The 21,361-nt window shown below is 42.3% G+C and overlaps 1 protein-coding gene across 5 annotated transcripts in view; it reads left to right on the top strand.

The window, feature by feature from the left end:
• The window catches only part of LOC109890321 (son of sevenless homolog 1), a 71,824-nt gene that overhangs the window by 31,950 nt on the left and 18,513 nt on the right, over positions 1-21,361 (top strand). For all 5 annotated transcript variants that reach the window (XM_031828260.1, XM_031828252.1, XM_031828239.1 and 2 more), the window contains 2 exons: positions 2,765-3,426; positions 19,843-19,924. In XM_031828260.1, coding sequence (XP_031684120.1) covers positions 2,765-3,426; positions 19,843-19,924 — 744 coding nt within the window. The remainder of the gene's footprint in view (positions 1-2,764; positions 3,427-19,842; positions 19,925-21,361) is intronic.

Genomic DNA, 21,361 nt, shown 5'->3' with positions numbered 1-21,361 from the left:
CAGACCAGAGAAGCACATATGTACCACATGTGCATCAGTAGGTGGATTTGTCTTGAATGTGCACTATGTATGCTCATAGAGGCGTTAACACTTGCACAACACAGACATCACGATAGACACACACAGCAATTCATTCTACTGCCTCATTGGTGTACTCCTCCCATCCTCTGCACACCCCCCACCCTAAGCTCAGTTCTGAGTTTCCCTCTGGACCTAAAATAGACCTGTGGGGGGAGGGAGAGGGTTGGAGGGGGGGCTCGCCACTGTGTTGTCGGAGGGAAGTTGTGTCAGGAATTGGGCTGTCCTGTTCTGGTATTATTGTTCCCGGCTTTGAGAAAAGAAAAAAAAAGGTGAGAGAGTTTGAAAGGGGGAAAAAAAGAATCCCCTTGCTTTCAGCAGTGGACTTTAGCGTCCCAACCTTGCAGACCATTTTTCTCTCCATCCCTCCTTTTGTATTGGTGAAGAAAACGGGGTGTTTTTTTGGTTACATGCGGTTGTTGCTCGTTCTTTACCTGCGTGGAAGTGAAGAGCGTGGAGTATGAGGACGTAGGGTATAAACCCCCCAAAATTACCCCTTTGTTGCTGTTCTTTTTGTTTTTTGTTTTTATTTTTCATGGGGAAAGGATGGCTTATCTTACGGTATGTCTTTGCACCTCATACTTTGTCGGGAACGTGGGGATGGTGACACAAACAGGAGGCTAAAATGGACAGTTCGAGAGGACCCACTGAGTTGGGGTACCCGACAAGGGTTACCTTTGTTGACTTTGGCTGTTTCGCTACACCTTTCCTGTCTCTAGGGGTCTTTGTATTTCCAGAGCCAGAACAAAGAACAACCCAAGAGTTCTATTGTCACAGCCATTTGAATTATGCTTGCTCTTTCGCAAGCTTGCTGTTCATTAGGAAAACGTAATAACCTCTTAGTCGCTAATCCTCTAGCAAGGTCCATCGCTGCCTGGAATAAATGATGGTTTGATGCTCGTTATATATATTTTTGCTTTAATTAACTACTTCATTTCATCATAAGACTGCTAGTTTAAAGATGAATGTAAATGCACTTCAAATATAACCTCTGATCAGACTTGCGAGTAGGCAAAGTTTTGACTTTCTGTATGTAGTTTTTAGAGTTTCTCACTTAATGGGACTGGGAAATGGGAATTTAAGATTTTGGGGAAAGTTTTGAGTGTAGTCTATCCCTTGCCCTTCAGAGGTGCCCCTTGTCTCTCAGCGAAGCTAATTCTGTCCGGTTGACAGTCATCCTGTACTTTGAGGTGCTGGTATGAAGACAGGCGCGCACAAGTTGGCTTTGCCTGCCTCTCGGGAGTGCTGATGCAAGTCGTTGTGCGTCCGTGGAAAGCAAAGTAAGCTCCCCCCTGCGATTGTTTACTAGTAGGTCTAGTTCAGATGCACTGTACTAGCGGGTGTTAAATCCTTGTTGATTTTTTTTTTCTTCTCCTCACTCAATCGATTGTAGAACCCCCCCCCCCCCAGTGGCTCAATGCTGTTCTATTATTCTAAGTAGATGGTTTTAGAAGTGATCATTGGAATTATTGCTCAGCTGATTTGTTATGTGCAATAGAGGTAAGATTCTGGTTCTGGTGGGCCGCAGAGCTTTCTTGTCTTCTGTTTACTTAACGTTTTGTCATTCTGGTTTTGAAAGACCACCGCATGTGCTGGTTTTTCACTCAAACCAGTCTTTTCGTAGTGAATTTCTGAAAGAGTTTTGAACTTACTACTCACATGACCTAACTATTATGGCCCTTAATAATGAATATAGACTGAAAATAGACATTGGTATAATATGAGAATAAAGAGATTGATTAAAACAAAGACTAGTCTACATTGTGCTCCTAAAATAACTGAAATGAGAGATACTCATACCTCATTTTTGAATATGATAGTCATACCATAGACCATATTAAAGGTATGATGAACCAAAGCAATATTTAAAGAGTGTCTGGCTCAAAGAAATATAATCAGATGCTCTTTATTCTTTTTAGACTCATTCTATTCTTATGCACTTTCTCAGTTGGTCCTCCGAGGCACCCTGTTAACCATGGGTGTGGGCCCTTCCTCGGTAGACTACCGTTTTGTTCAACTGCTGGAATGGTGAGGAAGTCTAGTCAATTGGCCTGCTGGTCCACCAGTGTTGGGTGGAAACTGAAGGGACATGACTGACCAGCAAACTGATATTAAATTACCTAATTGGTTCGGATAAGTTTAGGGTTATTGGTGTGGTTAAAGGAAAACTCTACCACTTTTGGTATTTGTTTCTTTGGTTCACTGTTGATAAAGTTATAAAATGTTTTACATGTCAGCAATCCAGTTTTCAAGATGTATGCAAAACGCATCGTATTGGCTGTATTTCTGTATTTGAAAGTTGTGTATCTTGAAAATGCCACAAGATCATTTTTGGGTGGAATTTTCCTTTTAAGGTTAGGGTCAGGATTACAGTTATGGGTGGGGATGCCAGTCACGTCTCTTCAGTCGCACCCAGTGTTTTGTTAATGAGATGTTGTTTGTAGGAACCCTCTCCTGGACCAGTTTTAGTTATACCGCTGCTTTAGAAACTCAGCCACCCACACTGACCCTACACTCCATCTCAGTCTCGCTGGCTTTGTTGATTTGTTTTCCATTGTCATTGTTCTGTGAACACCAGACCCACATTTCCCTACCTCTCTCTTCCCCCCCTCTCTCTCCCTTTTTTTTCACTCACATTCTTTCTCTTACATTCAACTATTCCCCTCAAAATCTTCGGTGGCGCCAGCGAGTCGGCCTGCCGCTTCTACAGCCAGCAGATGAAGGGCAAGCACCTGGCCATCAAGAAGATGAACGAGATCCAGAAGAACATTGATGGCTGGGAGGGCAAGGACATCGGCCAGTGCTGCAACGAGTTCATCATGGAGGGGACACTGACACGCGTGGGCGCCAAACACGAACGGCACATCTTCCTCTTCGACGGCCTGATGATCTGCTGCAAGTCCAACCACGGCCAGCCGCGCTTGCCTGGCGCCTCGTCCACCGCCGAGTACCGCCTCAAGGAGAAGTTCTTCATGCGCAAGGTGCAGATCAACGACAAGGACGACAAGGAGGGCGAGTACCGGCACGCCTTTGAGATCATCCTCAAAGACGGCAACAGCGTGGTGTTCGCCGCCAAGTCGGCCGAGGACAAGAATGGCTGGATGGCGGCGCTCATCTCGCTGCAGTACCGCTCGACGTTGGAGCGCATGCTGGACTCGGCCATGCTGCAGGAGGAGAAGGAGGAGCAAATGAGGCTGCCCGGGGCGGAGCTTTACCGGTTCGCCACGCCCGACTCTGAGGAGAACGTGGTGTTCGAGGAGAACGTGCAGTCCAAGTCGGGCATCCCTATCATCAAGGCGGGGACAGTGCTCAAGCTCATCGAAAGGCTCACCTTCCACATGTATGCAGGTGAGAAAAAGCACACGACACAGAAAGGGTTTCCTGTGTTGACCTGTTATGACCTTTTAAAATGCGTGCCTTTTTCCTACAGCGGGCTATACAAATACCTCCCTCAGATGTGTGGAGTGACAGTAGTTGCTAAATCCTGAAAGAGAACATCTTGCAGACACTTTCCCATCGTAGAACAGGGGGGAAGGGGCAGGGTTTTGGTGTTAAAAAGTAGTTGGTAGGAGTCAATTTGGTGTTGAACAGGTTTAACCCTTTACACTTGTGTGAATTGGCCTATATGGATAGGGCTACATTGAAATGTTTTTTTACAGAAGAAATATGAGCTTATGGGAACATTATTATACCAAAGTTGAGGACACGATAGTTCACCTTTCACAAGACTGAACCCAAACATTACACAGTTGATTTTATGTGCATTTTACTTTTACTGTACTTTTCACCGCGTTTGTCGATAATGAAATCTGAAAATACTCTGGATGCATTCAGTAACATGATAACAATATTCCTGGAAAATGTGGGGTAGGCGCAACCTATAAGGTGCTTTTTTTGTGTTCTCCAAGCTGAGCCGTTAAGGAACTAGAGCAAGCACTCTTGTAGTTGTTTTGTTTGTAACACAGACCTGCATCACCACCGTCACACAATTACTGTTGTTCATGCAATCCAAAAACGGACCATTATAAATCGCAATCTCAGTCAGCTGGGCATCTTGAAAGCTTGTTCTATTGCCAACATGATGACTAGCTAAGTTATAAAATACTATCTTACAGTGTTAGGCTTTCACAGGGCAATTCAGAGAAACGGGTTGTGATTTTTGGTGCGGACAGAAAAGAGTCATGCTTTAGACAACCAGGATCATTCTGTTCAGAACAACCCAGGGTATTGACGCCATGTCATCTTGTAACTGTACATCATTACATAGTGATCATACAATAACATGCAGTGTTAAAGTTTATTGCCGCTGTGTTCCAATTTAGGCACTTATCAGTGCCCAAATATGCTATTTCCAACCTGTATACAGGTACGAGTGTAAAGGGCTACGAGGAGCAGGAAGTAGACATGGGTCGCATCTTTTATGGCTCCCTCTCCACGTTTCTTTTCCTGAATGTGAGAGAACTGGACAGGTGAAAGCGAATTCCTATAAACTTAGATATTTTCTGTATCTTAATTTTGTCCTGACTTATTTTTATTTTTTTACTCACCTGTCCACACCATTGTACACCTCCAATGTTTGTGTTCATGCAATTATGCACTTGCCCAGTACCTGGCATGTCTGTTCCTGTTATCACCTTGTTGTTCTACACACAAAACCTTGAACATGGCGCAAACGCTGTTTATGCTAAACATAAAAGACAAGATAGTGGAAGGCCTATTTCTTCCCCCCACTTTCGTCATCCCCGCATCCATTTATAGCTGTTTTCACACTGCTCGTAAATATTTGGCCACTGTTGACGTCAGAACGCGGATATGTGATGACCTGCTTTGTTTCAGTGTCATTTTAGCCCCAGATAACACAACGAGAACTGATAAAGAACAAAAAAACAAGTGGATGAAGCCTATTCATCTTCACGTCGCCATTTAGTAAGCGACCGGTAGTAGCATATCTTTCCTGCCTGTAATTTGCCTATCTGTTTAGTGTTTAAAGGGGAAGTTCAGTATCCTCACCTTGTGCATAGCTGTTTAAAGAGAACCAAACCACGGATTACAGTTTTTTCAGGCCCATAGACTACTTTCAGGGTTAGGAACCCTCTAGCATCAAGTTATAAAATACTGAACTTCCCCTTCCACTGGTTGATGCTTATTTATAAAACCCTCTTAGGCCTCACTCCCCACTATCTGAGATATCTACTGCAGCCCTCATCCTCCACATACAACAGCTGTTCTGCCAGTCACATTCTGTTAAAGGTCCCCAAAGCACACACAATCCCTGGGTCGCTGCTCTTTTCAGTTTGCCGCAGCTAGCGACTGGAACGAGCTGCAAAAAACACTCAAACTGGACAGTTTTATCTCAATCTCTTCATTCAAAGACTCAATCACGGACACTGTTACTGACAGTTGTGGCAGCTTTGTGTGATGTATTGTTGTCTCTACCTTCTTGCCCTTTGTGCTGTTGTCTGCTCAATAATGTTTGTACCATGTTTTGTGCTGCTACAATGTTGTTGTTGTGTTGCTACCATGCTGTGTTGTCATGTGTTGCTGCCTATGTTGTTGTCTTAGGTCTCTCTTTATGGGGTGTTGTCTCTCTTGTTGTGATGTGTGTTTTGTCCTATTTTTATTTTTAATCCCAGGCCCCTGTCCCCGCAGGAGGCCTTTTGGTAGGCTGTGATTGTAAATAAGAATGTGTTCTTAACTGACTTGCCTGGTTAAATAAAAATACAATTTAGACACAGCCCTTTGTGGAACGTTGGTGAGCTAGCCATTAGTGTTGTTGCCAAAGATGCCATGATTTTCAGCATGTTCATGAAATGTAATCCATAAAATAGTCCTTTGGAGACCGGTTTGTTGACATATACAGTTGAAGTCAAAGTTTACATACGTAGGTTGTATTCATTAAGACTTGTTTTTCAACCAGTCCACACATTTCTTGTTAACAAGCTATAGTTTTGGCAAGTCGGTTAGGACATCTACTTTGTGCAGACAGATTATTTCACTTATAATTCATTTTTTCACAATTCCAGTGGGTCAGAAGTTTACATACACTAAGTTGACTGTGCCTTTAAACAGCTTGGAAAATTCCAGAAAATGATGTCATGGCTTTAGAAGCTTCTGATAGGCTAATTGACATAATTTGAGTCAATTGGAGGTGTACCTGTGGAAGTATTTCAAGGCCTACCTTCAAACTCAGTGCCTCTTTGCTTGACATCATGGGAAAATCAAAATAAATCAGCCAAGACCTCAGAAAAAGAATTGTAGACCTCCACAAGTCTGGTTCATTCTTGGGAGCAATTTCCAAATGCCTGAAGGTACCATGTTCATCTGTACAAACAATAGTATGCAAGTGTAAACACCATGGGACCACGCAGCCATCATACCGCTCAGGAAGGAGACGCGTTCTGTCTCCTAGAGATGAACGTACTTTGGTGCGAGAAGTGCTATATCGACATAACCTGAAAGGCCGCTCAGCAAGGAAGAAGCCACTGTTCCAAAACTGCCATTAAAAAAGCCAGACTACGGTTTGCAACTGCACATGGGGACAAAGATCGTACCTTTTTGAAGAAATGTCTTCTGGTCTGATGAAACAAAAATAAAACCATAATGACCATTGTGGCCATAATGACCATTGTTATGTTTGGAGGAAAAATGGGGAGGCTTGCAAGCTGAAGAACACCATCCCAACCGTGAAGCACAGGGGTGGCAGCATCATGTTGTGGGGGTGCTTTGCTGTAGGAGGGATTGGTGCACTTCACAAAATAGATGGCATCATGAGGCATAAATCTTTCTCTCTACTACTATTCTGACATTTCACATTCTTAAAATAAAGTGGTGATCCTAACTGACCTAAGACGGGGAATTTTTACTAGGATGAAATGTATGGAATTGTGAGAAAAAAAAACAGTTTAAATGTATTTGGCTAAGGTGTATGTAAACTTTCGACTTCAACTGCATTTATCTAAAAGTTGGCATATTTATGACATTTTGGGCTTACCCAGGCCTCCTTAAAGACTCCATAATGCTTAATCTGTAGGTGCTACAAAGCAGAAATTGTCGTATGAAGCTTTACCACTTGTTCTGTAATATGAAGAGTTTGATTTAAAAATATATTTTTTTAGAGTTTATTGTAAATTTAACATTTTTGATTTGGCAAATGTTTCAATATATTCTGGAACATAATATGCTCTACAGGCATATCAACGTTCCAGAGTAGGATCTCTGCTAGTTTTAAAGTTATGGTCCATTTTATACAGAGAAATTGGCGTAGTTGGCAATGTCACCAATCACAGCCCTCCTTTTACTTGTATCCTGCATATCACCAGCAGAGGGCGACCATTTTGAATACATTTTCACGTTCACTGTTGGTAATTCTTACAAATTGGATCATGAATCTAAGAGTAGCAGAGATCCCATCTGGAACTTTGATATGCCTGTAGAGTAGGCTATATGTTCAAATATTTATTTATTTTTTAAATGCCAAATAAAAAATGTCTTAATGTTTATTTTTCTATATTCATAAATTAATGTAAATATGTGATTGAAACCAAATTACTACTCATCTTACAGAGCAAGCAATAAAACTTAATGACATCAATGTTTGCTTAGTAGCACCTACAGATGAAACACTATGGTGTTTTAAAGGCGGCCTGGATAAGGCTAAAATGTCAGAAATATGCCAACTTGTATTAATTCTTTCTCAGTTATACTTTTAGATATAATTGACATTTGTATGTCAACAATCCTTCAACCTAAGGACTGTTCTATGGATTATATTTTGTGAAAATTCAGTAAATCATGGTCATTCTTTGTCTGGGTTTCGTGAGAAGTTACTCTTTAGAAAGGCTGAATGACCCAGCATGCATAGTAGTTCTTAGACCATGGGGTCTGTATTCTTCTCTACGGACGGGTGCCATTCTACTTAACCGGATACAAGGCTGCGATTGGACCAATAAACTCTTCATTAATTAAAAGTAATGACGTCATTTTGGGGAAATAAATCACCAAATTCAATCGCTCAAAGTCCAAGTGGATGTGGGCTCTGGTAATCTGGGGAGCAAAACATTTAGGCCAAGCACTTCTGAATTTGGTCTTTCTATGCATTGTTATTCAATGTCATGCAGGTGTTGTATAAAATCTTCTTAAAGACACAAGTTTTCCTTTGTTTAGCACAGAATCCTTTCTGAACTCTTACACATACGTTTGGATTTTGTCTCTGCAAGTCTAGAGCAGTGTTGTGGTCCATGAGTACCCCCAAACTGTACACTTTTGTTGAAGCACACCTGATTCAACTCACCCAAGTGCTTGATGATTAGTTGACCAGTTGATTAAGGTGTGCTTGTTCTGGGCTACACCAAACCTGTGTGCTGTGGGGAGTATTGAAGGACTGGAGTTGAAAAACACTGGTCCAAGGTTATTCCAGCACAATACAAAGCCAGGAGAGAACATTCCTCTCATGGGTGGACTGTCCAGCTCACACCCCTGTGTAAACTTCCTCCCCCGAATAAAGAGTAGGGTGTAAATATAGGCCACTATTTTCCTTTTTAGTTTCCAACAGTCTGTGTGCCACTGATTTCAAATAAGCCAAGGGAAACAAGCCTTTTGAGGAAAAGTGTGTCTGTGTGGCCACGGTAATTTGAAAAGGGGAAAAAGGTGCTTCCTGTGCGATGCACCTCATGCCTGGACACACACCCTACTCCCACCCAGGAGACAGCAGGGCAGGGACAACACACACTTTCTCTCTTATCTCTCTGTCCTGACTATCTGCATTACAATTTGCATGGAACTATGCTTCTCTTTTGCCATAAATTGTAATCAAGAATCCATGTAGTCCATGAGCCAGGAGGGTCGGTCGGGCTCACTTGGGACAATGATGTCTCTTAGTGATTTTTTTGAAGGTCTATGTCCCTAGAGTTGGAAAATGGGTGATAGCAGTGCAGCAATGGTAGCTTTCTGCGTGTTGTCTTTCATCCCTCCGTCCCATCTATTTTTCCCATTGGGATTTTACCCTATGACAAACTATCACTATACAACAAGTTATTGCTCACTTGTACCCTTTAATCTAATATCATTGGAAAGCTTAGAGATACAGACACATTTTCGGAATGTTCAGGTCAACAGGACGTTGACAATTGACCCCTCTGGTATATAACGGCAGAGGTGGAAAAAGTACTCAATTGTCCTGAGTAAAAGTAAAGATGCCTTTTAATAGAAAATGACTCAAGTAAGTGAAAGTCACCCAGTGAAATACTACTTGAGTAAAAAATATTTATTTTAAATGTACTTAAGTATCAAAAGTAAACGGAACTGCTAAAATGTATTTAAATATCAAAAGGAGAAGTATAAACCAACCATTAAAAATTCCTTATTAAGCAAACCAGACGGTACAATTATTATTATTTTTTTATATTTTTTTATTGACTGATAGCCAGGGGCACACTCCAGCACTGACATAATTTACAAATGACGCATTTGTGTTTAGTGTGTCCGCCAGATCAGCGGCAGTAGGGATGACCAGGGATGTTCTCTTGATGTGTGTGAATTGGATCATTTTCCTGTCAAAATGTAACAAGTACTTATGGATGTCAGGGAAAATGTATGGAGTAAATAGTAAAGTACAGATGCACTAAAGTACTACTTAAGTAATTTTTTTAAATATTTATACTTAAGTACTTTACACCACTGCATATCCGAATGACCTGTAAAGCCATTAAAAAGGAAACCCTGATATATGGTTCTTTCATGACCTTTCAAATGATATATAATACAGTGCATTTGAAAAGTATTCAGACCCCTTGACTTTTTTCCACATTTTGTTACGTTACAGCCTTATTCTAAAATTGATTAAATTGTTTTTTTTCACCTCTTCAATCTACACACACTACCCCATAATGACAAAGCAAAAAAACGTTTTTTTGAAATGTTTGCAAATATATATAAAATACATGTAAAAAAATATCACATTTACATAAGTATTCAGACCCTTTACTCAGTACTTTGCTGAATCACTTTCGGCAGCGATTACAGCCAGTCTTCTTGGGTATGACGCTAAAAGCTTGGGACACCTGTATTTGGGGAGTTTCTCCCATACTCCTCTGCAGATCCTCTCAAGCTCTGTCAGGTTGGTTGGGGAGTGTCGCTGCACAGCTACTTTCAGGTCTCTCCAGAGATTTTCGATCGGGTTCATGTCCGGGCTCTGTCTGGGCCACTCAAGGACATTCGGAGACTTGTCCCAAAACCACTCCTGTGTTGTCTTGGCTGTGTGCTTTGGGTCGTTGGCCTGTTGGAAGGTTTAACCTTCACCCTAGTCTGAGGTCCTGAGCAGGTTTTCATCAAGGATGGTCTGAGTCCTTCATGGTCAGAGTACTTTAGGTGCCATTTTGGCAAACTCCAAGCAGGCTGTCATGTGCCTTTTACTGATGAGTGGCTTTCGCCTGGCCACTCTACCATAAAGACCAGATTGGTGGAGTGCTGCAGAGATGGTTGTCCTTCTGGAAGGTTCTCCCATCGTCACAGAGGAACTCTCAAGCACTGTCAGAGTGACTATCGGGTTCTTGATCACATCCCTGACCAAGGCCATTCTCCCCCGATTGCTCAGTTTGGCCGTGCAGTCAACTCTAGGAAGAGTCTTGGTACTTCCAAACGTCTTCCATTTAAGAATGATTGCGGCCAGTGTGTTCTTGGGGACCTTCAATGCTGCGGAAAGGTTTTGGTACCCTTCCCCAGATCTGTGCCTTGACACCATCCTGTCTCTGAGCTCTACAAACAATCCCTTCGACCTCATGGCTTGGTTTTGCTCTGACATGCATAGTCAACTGTGAGACCTTGTATAGACAGTTCTGTACCTTTCCAAATCATGTCCAATCAATTGAATTTACCACAGGGGGACTCCAATCAAGTTGTAGAAACATCTCAAGGATGATCAATGGAAACAGGATGCACCTGAGCTCAATTTCGAGTCTCATAGCAAAGGGTCTGAGTACTTATGTAAATAAGGTATTTGTTTTTTATTTGTAATACGTTGGCTAACATTTCTAAAAACCTGTTTTCGTTTTGTCATTATAGGTTATTGTGTTTAGATTGCTAAGCAATTTTTATTTAATCCATTTTAGAGTAAGGCTGTAACGTAATAAAATGTGGAAAAGTCGAGGGGTCTGAATACTTTATCGTGAGTGTGAGAAGGACCATTTGCTGACATGCACAAACATTTATACTGACTCTACACACACTCACATACAATCATCATGTAGGCTGCTACTCTGTTTATTATATCCCGATGGCTAGTTACTTTACCCCTATACATATTTACAGTTCGATTCAAAAATTTGGACACCTAGTCATTTAAGGGTTTTTATTTTTTATATTTTCTACATTGAATAATAGTGAAAACATCAACACTATGAAATTACACGTGGAATCATTTAGTAACCAAAAAAGGCTTAAACAAATCAAAATATATTTGATATTCTTCAAAGTAGCCACCCTTTGCATTTATGACAGTTTTGCGCATACTTGAAATTCTCTCAACCAGCTTCACCTGGAATGCTTTTCCAACAGTCTTGAAGGAGTTCCCACATATGCTGAGCACTTGTTGGCTGCTTTTCCTTCACTCTGCGGTACAACTCATCCCAAACCATCTAAATTGGGTTGAGGTCGGGGGATTGTGGAGGCCAGGTCATCTCTCTCATCATCACTCAACACCTAGGTTTACCTCCACTGTATTCACATCCTACCATACCTTTGTCTGTACATTATACCTTGAAGCTATTTTATCGCCCCCAGAAACCTCCTTTTACTCTCTGTTCCGGATGTTCTAGACGACCAATTCTCATAGCTTTTAGCCGTCCCCTTATCCTACTCCTCCTCTGTTCTTCTGGTGATGTAGAGGTGAATCCAGGCCCTGCAGTGCCTAGCTCCACTCTCTTTTATGACTTCTGTAACCGTAATAACCTTGGTTTCATGCATGTTAACATTAGAAGCCTCCTTCCTAAGTTTGTTTTATTCACTGCTTTAACACACTCTGCCAACCCGAATGTTCTAGCCGTGTCTGAATCCTGGCTTAGGAAGACCACCAAAAACTCTGAAATCTTCATCCCTAACTACAACATTTTCAGACAAGATAGAACGGCCAAAGGGGGCGGTGTTGCAATCTACTGCAAAGATAGCCTGCAGAGTTCTGTCCTAATATCCAGGTCTGTACCCAAACAATTTGAACTTCTACTTTTAAAAATCCATCTCTAAATACAAGTCTCACCTTTGCTATAGACCACCCTCTGCCCCCAGCTGTGCTCTGTACACCGTATGTGAACTGATTGCCCCCCATCTATCTTCAGAGCTCCTGCTGCTAGGCGACCTAAACTGGAACATGCTTAATACCCCAGCCATCCTACAATCTAAGCTTGATGCCTTCAATCTCACACAAATGATCAATGAACCTACCAGGTACCACCCCAAAGCCGTAAACACGGGCACCCTCATAGATATTATCCTAACCAACTTGCCCTCTAAATACACCTCTGCGGTTTTCAACCAAGATCTCTGCGATCACTGCCTCATTGCCTGCATCCGTAATGGGTCAGCGGTCAAACGACCTCCACTCATCACTGTCAAACGCTCCCTGAAACACTTCAGCGAGCAGGCCTTTCTAATCGACCTGGCCGGGGTATCCTGGAAGGATATTGATCTCATCCCGTCAGTAGAGGATGCCTGTTTTTTTTTTTTAAAGGCCTTCCTCACCATCTTAAATAAGCATGCCCCATTCAAGAAATTTAGAACCAGGAACAGATATAGCCCTTGGTTCTCTCCAGACCTGACTGCCCTTAACCAACACAAAAACATCCTATGGCGTTCTGCATTAGCATCGAACAGCCCCCGTGATATGCAACTTTTCAGGGAAGCTAGAAACCAATATACACAGGCAGTTAGAAAAGCCAAGGCTAGCTTTTTCAAGCAGAAATTTGCTTCCTGAAACACAAACTCAAAAAAGTTCTGGGACACTAAAGTCCATGGAGAATAAAAACACCTCCTCCCAGCTGCCCACTGCACTGAATATAGGAAACACTGTCACCACCGATAAATCCACTATAATTGAGAATTTCAATAAGCATTTTTCTACGGCTGGCCATGCTTTCCACCTGGCTACCCCTACCCCGGTCAACAGCACTGCAACCCCCACAGCAACTCACCCAAGCCTTCCCCAAATCCAGTCAGCTGATGTTCTGAAAGAGCTGCAAAATCTGGAACCCTACAAATCAGCTGGGCTGGACAATCTGGGCCCTTTCTTTCTAAAATTATCTGCTGAAATTGTTGGCACCCCTATTACTAGCCTGTTCAACCTCTCGTGTCGTCTGAGATTCCCAAAGATTGGAAAGCAGCTGCGGTCATCTCCCTCTTCAAAGTGGGGGACACTCTTGACCCAAACTGCTACAGACCAATATCTATCCTACCCTGCCTTTTTAAGGTCTTCGAAAGCCAAGTCAACAAACAGATTACCGACCATTTCGAATCCCACCAAACCTTCTCCGCTATGCAATCTGGTTTCAGAGCTGGTCATGGGTGCACCTCAACCACGCTCAAGGTCTTAAACGATATCTTATCCGCCATCGATAAGAAACAATACTGTGCAGCCATATTCATTGACCTGGCCAAGGCTTTCGACTCTGTCAATCACCAAATCCCTATCGGCAGACTCGATAGCCTTGGTTTCTCAAATGATTGCCTCGCCTGGTTCACCAAATACTTCTCTGATAGAGTTCAGTGTGTCAAATTGGAGGGCCTGTTGTCCTGGCCTCTGGCAATCTCTATGGGGGTGCCACAGGGTTCAATTCTTGGACCGACTCTTTTCTCTGTATACATCAATGATGTCGCTCTTGCTGCTGGTGAGTCTCTGATCCACCTCTACGCAGACGACACCATTCTGTATACTTCTGGCCCTTCTTTGGACACTGTGTTAACAACCCTCCAGACGAGCTTCAATGCCATACAACTCTCCTTCCGTGGCCTCCAACTGCTCTTAAATACAAGTAAAACTAAATGCATGCTCTTCAACCGATCGCTGCCTGCACCTTGCCCGCCCGTCCAACATCACTACTCTGGACGGTTCTGACTTAGAATATGTTGGTAACTTCAAATACCTAGGTGTCTGGTTAGACTGTAAACACTCCTTCCAGACTCACATCAAACTTCTCCAATCCAAAGTTAAATCTAGAATTAGCTTATTTCGCAACAAAGCATCCTTCACTCACGCTGCCAAACATACCCTTGTAAAACTGACCATCCTACCGATCGACTTCGGCGATGTCATTTACAAAATAGCCTCCAATACCTTACTCAATAAATTGGATGCAGTCTATCACAGTGCCATCTGTTTTGTCACCAAAGCCCCATATACTACCTACCACTGCGACCTGTACGCCCTCGTTGGCTGGCCCTCGCTTCATACTCATCGCCAAACCCACTGGCTGCAGGTCATCTACAAGAATCTGCTAGGTAAAGTCCCCCCTTATCTCAGCTCACTGGTCACCATAGCAGCACCCACCTGTAACACGCGCTCCAGCAGGTATATCTCTCTGGTCACCCCAAAACCAATTCTTCCTTTGGAAAGAACTACAAAAATCTCTGAAACTGGAAACACTTATCTCCCTCAACAGCTTTAAACACCAGCTGTCAGAGCAGCTCACAGATTACTGCACCTGTACATAGCCCATCTATAATTTAGCACAAACAACTACCTCTCCCCCTACTGTATTTATTTATTTATTTATTTATTTATTTATTTATTTTGCTCCTTTGCACCCCATTATTTATATCTCTACCTTGCACATTCTTCCACTGCAAATCTACCATTCCAGTGTTTTACTTGCTATATTGTATTTACTTCGCCACCATGGCCTTTTTTTGCCTTTACCTCCCTTACCTCATTTGCTCACATTGTATATAGACTTGTTTTTTCTACTGTATTATTGACTGTATGTTTGTTTTACTCCATGTGTAACTCTGTCGTATGTGCCGAACTGCTTTGCTTTATCTTGGCCAGGTCGCAATTGTAAATGAGAACTTATTCTGAACTTGCCTACCTGGTTAAATAAAGGTGAAATAAATAAATAAAGCTGATGCAGCACTCCATCACTCTCCTTGGTCAAATAGCTCTTACACAACCTGGAGGTGTTTTGGGTCATTGTCCTGTTGAAAAACAAATCATAGTCCCACTAAGCGCAAACCAGATGGTATGGTTTAATGCTGCAGAATGCTGTGGTAGCCATGCTGGATAAGTGTGCCTCTAAATAAATCACAGACCATGTCACCAGCAAAGCACCATCACACCACCACCTCCATGCTTCACGGTGGGAACCACACATGCGGGGTTCATCCGTTCACATACTCTGCGTTCCACAAAGACACGGCAGTTGGAACCAAAAATATCAAATTTGGACTCACCAGACCAAAGGACAAATTTTCACCCGTCTAATGTCCATTGCTCATGTTTCTTGGCCTATGCAAGTCTCTTCTTATTACTGGTGTCCTTTTAGTAGTGGTTTCTTTGCAGCAATTTGACCATGAACACCTGATTTCACGTAGTCTCCTCTGAACAATTAATGTTTGTCAGTTACTTAAACTCTGAAGCATTTATTTGTGCTGCAATCTGAGGTGCAGTTAACTTCAATGAACTTATCCTCTGCAGCAGAGGTCTTCCTTTCCTGTGGCGGTCTTCATGAGAGCCAGTTTCATCATAGCGCTTGATGTTTTTTGCGACTGCACTTGAAGAAACTTTCAAAGTTCTTGAAATGTTCCATATTGACTGACCTTTGTGTCTTTAAAGTAATGGACTGTTGTTTCTCTTTGCTTATTTGAGCTGTTCTTGCCATGGTATGGAATTGGTGCGCGATGTCTAATATTCAAGAAGTCTCAACGTATTGCTCGCCTGAGATAGTGTGGTCTACAGCTTATCATAGTGTGGTCTACAGCTTATCATAAGGTACTCTATCTACCAAGAGAGTTCTCATCTATATTATTTGTAGCCGTCTATTTACCACCACAGACCGATGCTGGCACTAAGACCTCACTCATCCAACTCTATAAGGCCATAAGCAAACAAGAAAATGTTCATCCAGAATTGGCGCTCCTGGTAGCCAGGGACTTTAACGCAGTCAAACAGTTTCACCAGATTTTTACCAGCATGTCACATGTGCTACCAGAGGGGGAAAAAAACTCTGGACCACCTTCACTCCACACACACAGATGCAAACAAAGCTCTCCCCCGCCCTCCATTGGGCAAATCTGACCATGATTATATACTTTTTATTGCTGCTTACAAGCAAAAACTAAAGCGGGGAGTACCGCAGGGAGTACCAGTGACTCGCTCAACTACTCTACAGGGTTGTTTTACTAGCACAGACTGAAATATGTTTTGGGATTCATCCAATGGCATTGAGGAGTATACCACCTCAGTCATTGGCTTCATCAATAAGTGCATCGATGACGTCATCCACACAGTGACCGTATGTACATATACCAACCAGAAGCCATGGATTACAGGCAACATCCGCATCGAGCTAAAGGCTAGAGCTGCCACTTTCAAGGAGCGGGACACTAATCCGGACACTTACAAGAAATCCCGCTATGCCCTCAGACGACCCATCAAACAAGCAAAGCATCAATACAGCATTAAGATTGAATCCTACTACACAGTCTCTGATGCTCGTCGGACGTGACAGGGCTTGAAAACTATTTTGGACTACAAAGGGAAACCCAGACACGCGAGCCTGCCAGACGAGGTAAATGCCTTTTATGCTCTCTTCAAGGCAAGCGACACTGAAGCGTGCACGAGAGCACCAGCTGTTATGGATCTGTGTGATAACGCTCTCGGCAGCCGACAGATCCACAGATGACGCAATCTCAATCGCACTCCACACTGCCCTTTCCCACCTGGACATAAGGAACACCTATGTCAGAATGCTGTTCATTGTCTACAGCTCAGCATTCAACAACATAATGCCCACAAAGCTCATCACTAAGCTAAGGACTCTGGGACTAAACACGTCCCTCTGCAACTGGATCCTGGACTTTGACGGGCCACCCCACGTTGTAAGGGTGTCAACAACACATCTGTCTCTGATCCTCAACACTGGGGCCCATCAGGGGTGTGTACTTAGTCCCCTCCTGTACTCACTGTTCACCCACTACTGTGTGGACAAACACAACTCCAAAACCATCATTAAGTTTGCTGACGACACAACAGTGGTAGGCCTGATCACCAACAACGATGACACAGCCTATATGGAGGTCAGGAGGTCAGAGACCTGGCAGTGTGGTACCAGGACAACAACCTCTCCCTCAATGTGAGCAACTCAATGGAGCTGTTCGTGGACTACAGGAAAAGGCGGGCCGAACAGGCCCCCATTAACATCAGCCCCACAAGTCTTGTGTAGACCTCCACAAGTCTGGTTCATTCTTGGGAGCAATTTCCAAATGCCTGAAGGTACCACGTCCATCTGTACAAACAATAGTACGCAAGTATAAACACCATGGGACCACACAGCCGTCTCCTAGAGATGAACGTACTTTGATGTGAAAAGTGCAAATCAATCCCAGAACAACAGCAAAAGAGCTTGTGAAGATGCTGGAGGAAACAGTAAAATGAGACCTATATCTACATAACCTGAATGGCCGCTCTTCAAGGAAGAAGCCACTGCTCCAAAACCGCCATAAAAAAGCCAGACTACGGTTTGCAACTGCACATGGGGACAAAGATCGTACTTTTTGGAGAACTGTCCTCTGGTCTGATGAAACAAATATAGAATAGTTTGACCATAATGTCCATTTAAGTTTGGAGGAAAAAGGGGAGGCTTGCAAGCCAAATTACGCCATCCCAACCGTGAAGCACGGGGGTGGAAGCATGTTGTGGGGGTGCTTTGCTGCAGGAGGGACTGGTGTACTTCACAAAATAGATGGCAACATGAGGGAGGAAAATGATGTGGATATATTGAAGCAACATCTCAAGACATCAGTCAGGAAGTTAAAGCTTGGTCGCAAATGAGTCTTCCAAATGGACAATGACCCCAAGCACACTTCCAAAGTTGTGGCAAAATGGCTTAAGAACAACAAAGTCAAAGTATTGGAGTGACCATCACAAAGCCCTGACCTCAATCCTATAGAACATTTGTGGGCAGAACTGAAAAAATTTGTGCGAACAAGGAGGCCTACAAACCTGACTCAGTTACAGCAGCTCTGTCAGGAGAAATGGGCCAAAATTCACCCAACTTATTGTGAGAGGCTTGTGGAAGGCTACCTGAAACGTTTTAGCCCAGTTTAACAATTTAAAGGCAATGCTACCAAATACTAATTGAGTGTACGTAAACTTCTGACCCACTGGGAATGTGATGAAAGAAATCAAATCTGAAATAAATCATTCTCTGCTATTATTCTGACATTTCACATTATTAAAATAAAGTGGTGATCCTAACTTGACCTAAGACAGGGAATTTTTACTAGGATGAAATGTCAGGAATTGTGAAACTGAGTTTAAATGTATTTGGCTAAGGTGTATGTAAACTTCCGACTTCAACTGTACAACTCATATAAAATATATTTTGATTTGTTTAACACTTTTTTTTTGGTTACAACATGATTCCATATGTTATTTCATAGTTTTGATGTCTTCACTATTCTACAATATAGTAAAAATAAAGAAAAACCCTTGAATGAGTAGGTGTCCACACTTTTTACATGTGTGTGTGATAAATAAGTTACAAAAAAGGTTTGGGATGGTAAAACGTGTTCAGTGTAAACTTGAATGATTAAATCCAGATATAACATATGTACAAAAAATCATGGAGCTGTATTTTTTTTAAACAAGATCTTCTTTGAGAACTAACAACCACCAGAATAAAAACTAAACTGTCAGTGAGAATCTAAAATGTATTTTGTTTGAAAGTTTGAGTCACTCCGATAGCATAAGAACACAACATAAGCCAAGGCAAAAAATGTGTAAAATTGCAGGAAGTTAACATTAAAGTAACTGCCCAGTGAAAATCGAACTTTTTATAAGTTCGTATTCTGTTGAGTCATACCCAAGTAATGTTGTTGACTTGTCCTACAGTATACTTGTATGTGTGGCCAAAGCCTAGGAGAAACACTGCAGTGTGTATGTCGGTGGTGGGAAGGGCAGGCGTGTAATCTATTTTTAAGCGTGTGTGTGGTGGAGTGGCAGTTGCGTGCGTCAGAGCAGCGTCTGTTTCCTGGTTGAAATGGTTCCAGGCCGATTGTTTGTAAATCCACACTGAGGCAGCTATTGTTCCCCCCCCCCCCCCCCCCCCCCCCCACTGCCCGCCAGGCCCGGCGAAAGGGCTTGGACAGATCCATCATGTGAACCACGAGCTAACGATCCTGTTTGGGCTGCAGAAGATCTAGCCCTTGCTAGGTGCCCTGTAGCTCACACTCCAAGGCCCGCATATCCACAGTATCCGCACTCCTAATATACACACAGACCTGGGTCATGTTCACTTGGGAATGTTTGACATTTTTCTTATTGGACAAGTCGAGTTGTCGACCATGTTTCAGTCCGTTTTTTTCTGTTTGGTGCCTAATAATACGCATGACATTGGTTAGCATATCTTAGACTGTTAACTGAATAGTTATAAGATATCTAGCCGGCAAACAGTAGCAAATTTAAATCGTGATCACTGAAAGTCATGAAAGAAAAATAGATACTTGCACACTGCTGGGAATGATTAACAAAATGGCTGACAATCCCATTGTTTTTCCTTCTTGCAGATCCAAATTTTGTCCGAACATTTCTAACAACCTACAGGTCCTTCTGCAAACCTCAGGAGCTGCTGGGTCTTCTTATGGAGAGGTGAGAATGTTGATGCCATTCTACGATTTGGGTTCCACTGTTATTATTCTATGAAGAACCGCGTTTGTCTAATATTGTATCATATTTTTCAACGTCAGATACATCAGCCTTTCACTTCGGAAAATGTTTTCAGTCAACAAGATTATTTGTCCGTGCTCGTTGACTCTGACCTTTGTCAGAACAAAGACAGAGATGTATTTATCATGGACAATATATTCCTATATACATTTATAGAAACTAGGGCTGTCCCTGACAAAAAAATCTTGATCAACCGAGAGTCCTCTGTATCGACCAATCAATTGGTCGACATTTTTAAACGTGTATTTTTCCATATTTTAAACATATTTTTCATTTTTTAATAAAAATCAACTATATGTAGCTTGTCTGATGCTTTAAGTACACTGTTTGATCAAATAATTGAGACGCACAAATCACTCAAAGAAAAAAAAACTGTGCCGCCCTCCTCCCTCTGCTGCTGGCCTTTGCAGATAATAGGCTACAGCAGGGGTCGGCGACCTTTTTCCATTTGGAGTGCCAATTTATGTTAGCATTTCTACCGTTCTGCGTGCCAGTTAGGATTATCAATTATCAAAACAAACGGTTTCATTCAATTTAGAATAAAGTCTTCATATCTCAAAATCTTTGCCATGTGGTTCATCTAAGTTCTATCTAAATGAATATTATACAAATCTAAAAGTAACTTCTATTGCCATTGCCAACTCTGTAGAAAATAGCCTACATAAAGCCAACAAATAATAACATTGCTGCCTGCAGGTAGAAAATATCCTGATATAAGAAAATGTATATCCTATAAATCACATTGGCTGCGTATGGCCGGTCTGTATCAAACTTGAAACATTGTATCAACCAGGCCAGTAGTTTCCAAACTTTTTATAGTCCCGTACCCCTTCAAACATTTAACCTCCAGCTGCCTGCCCCCTCTAGCACCAGGGTCAGCGCACTCTCAAAGGTTGTTTTTTGCCATCATTGTAAGCCTGCCACACACACTATACAATACATTTATTAAACACTTAGAATGAGTGGGAATTTTTGTCACAACCCGGCTCGTGGGAAGTGACAAAGAGCTTTTATAGGACCATGGCACAAATAATATAATAATAATAATAATAATAATAATAATCAATCGTCTTTATTTAATCATATTACATATAAAACCTTATTTATTCACAACTCACCACAGGTTAATGAGTAGGGTGTGGTTGCAAAGGGCGTCAGTGTCTTAACAGCGAGATTTGCCAAGACAGGACGCTCTGAGCACAGCCCAATCAAGAAATCTGGCAGTGGCTTCTGATTTAAGTAACATTTTCACAGAACTGCTTGTTGCAATTCTGATGAAGCTCTCGTTCAGATATCAGTGAGTGGACTAGAGGCAGGGCATGAACGGGATAACGAATCCAGTTGTTAGTCATCCGTTTC

This window comes from Oncorhynchus kisutch, linkage group LG1, assembly GCF_002021735.2.
Source record: "Oncorhynchus kisutch isolate 150728-3 linkage group LG1, Okis_V2, whole genome shotgun sequence".
In the NCBI taxonomy this organism is placed as follows: Eukaryota; Metazoa; Chordata; class Actinopteri; order Salmoniformes; family Salmonidae; genus Oncorhynchus; species Oncorhynchus kisutch.
This window is presented reverse-complemented; position numbering and strand designations above follow the sequence as displayed.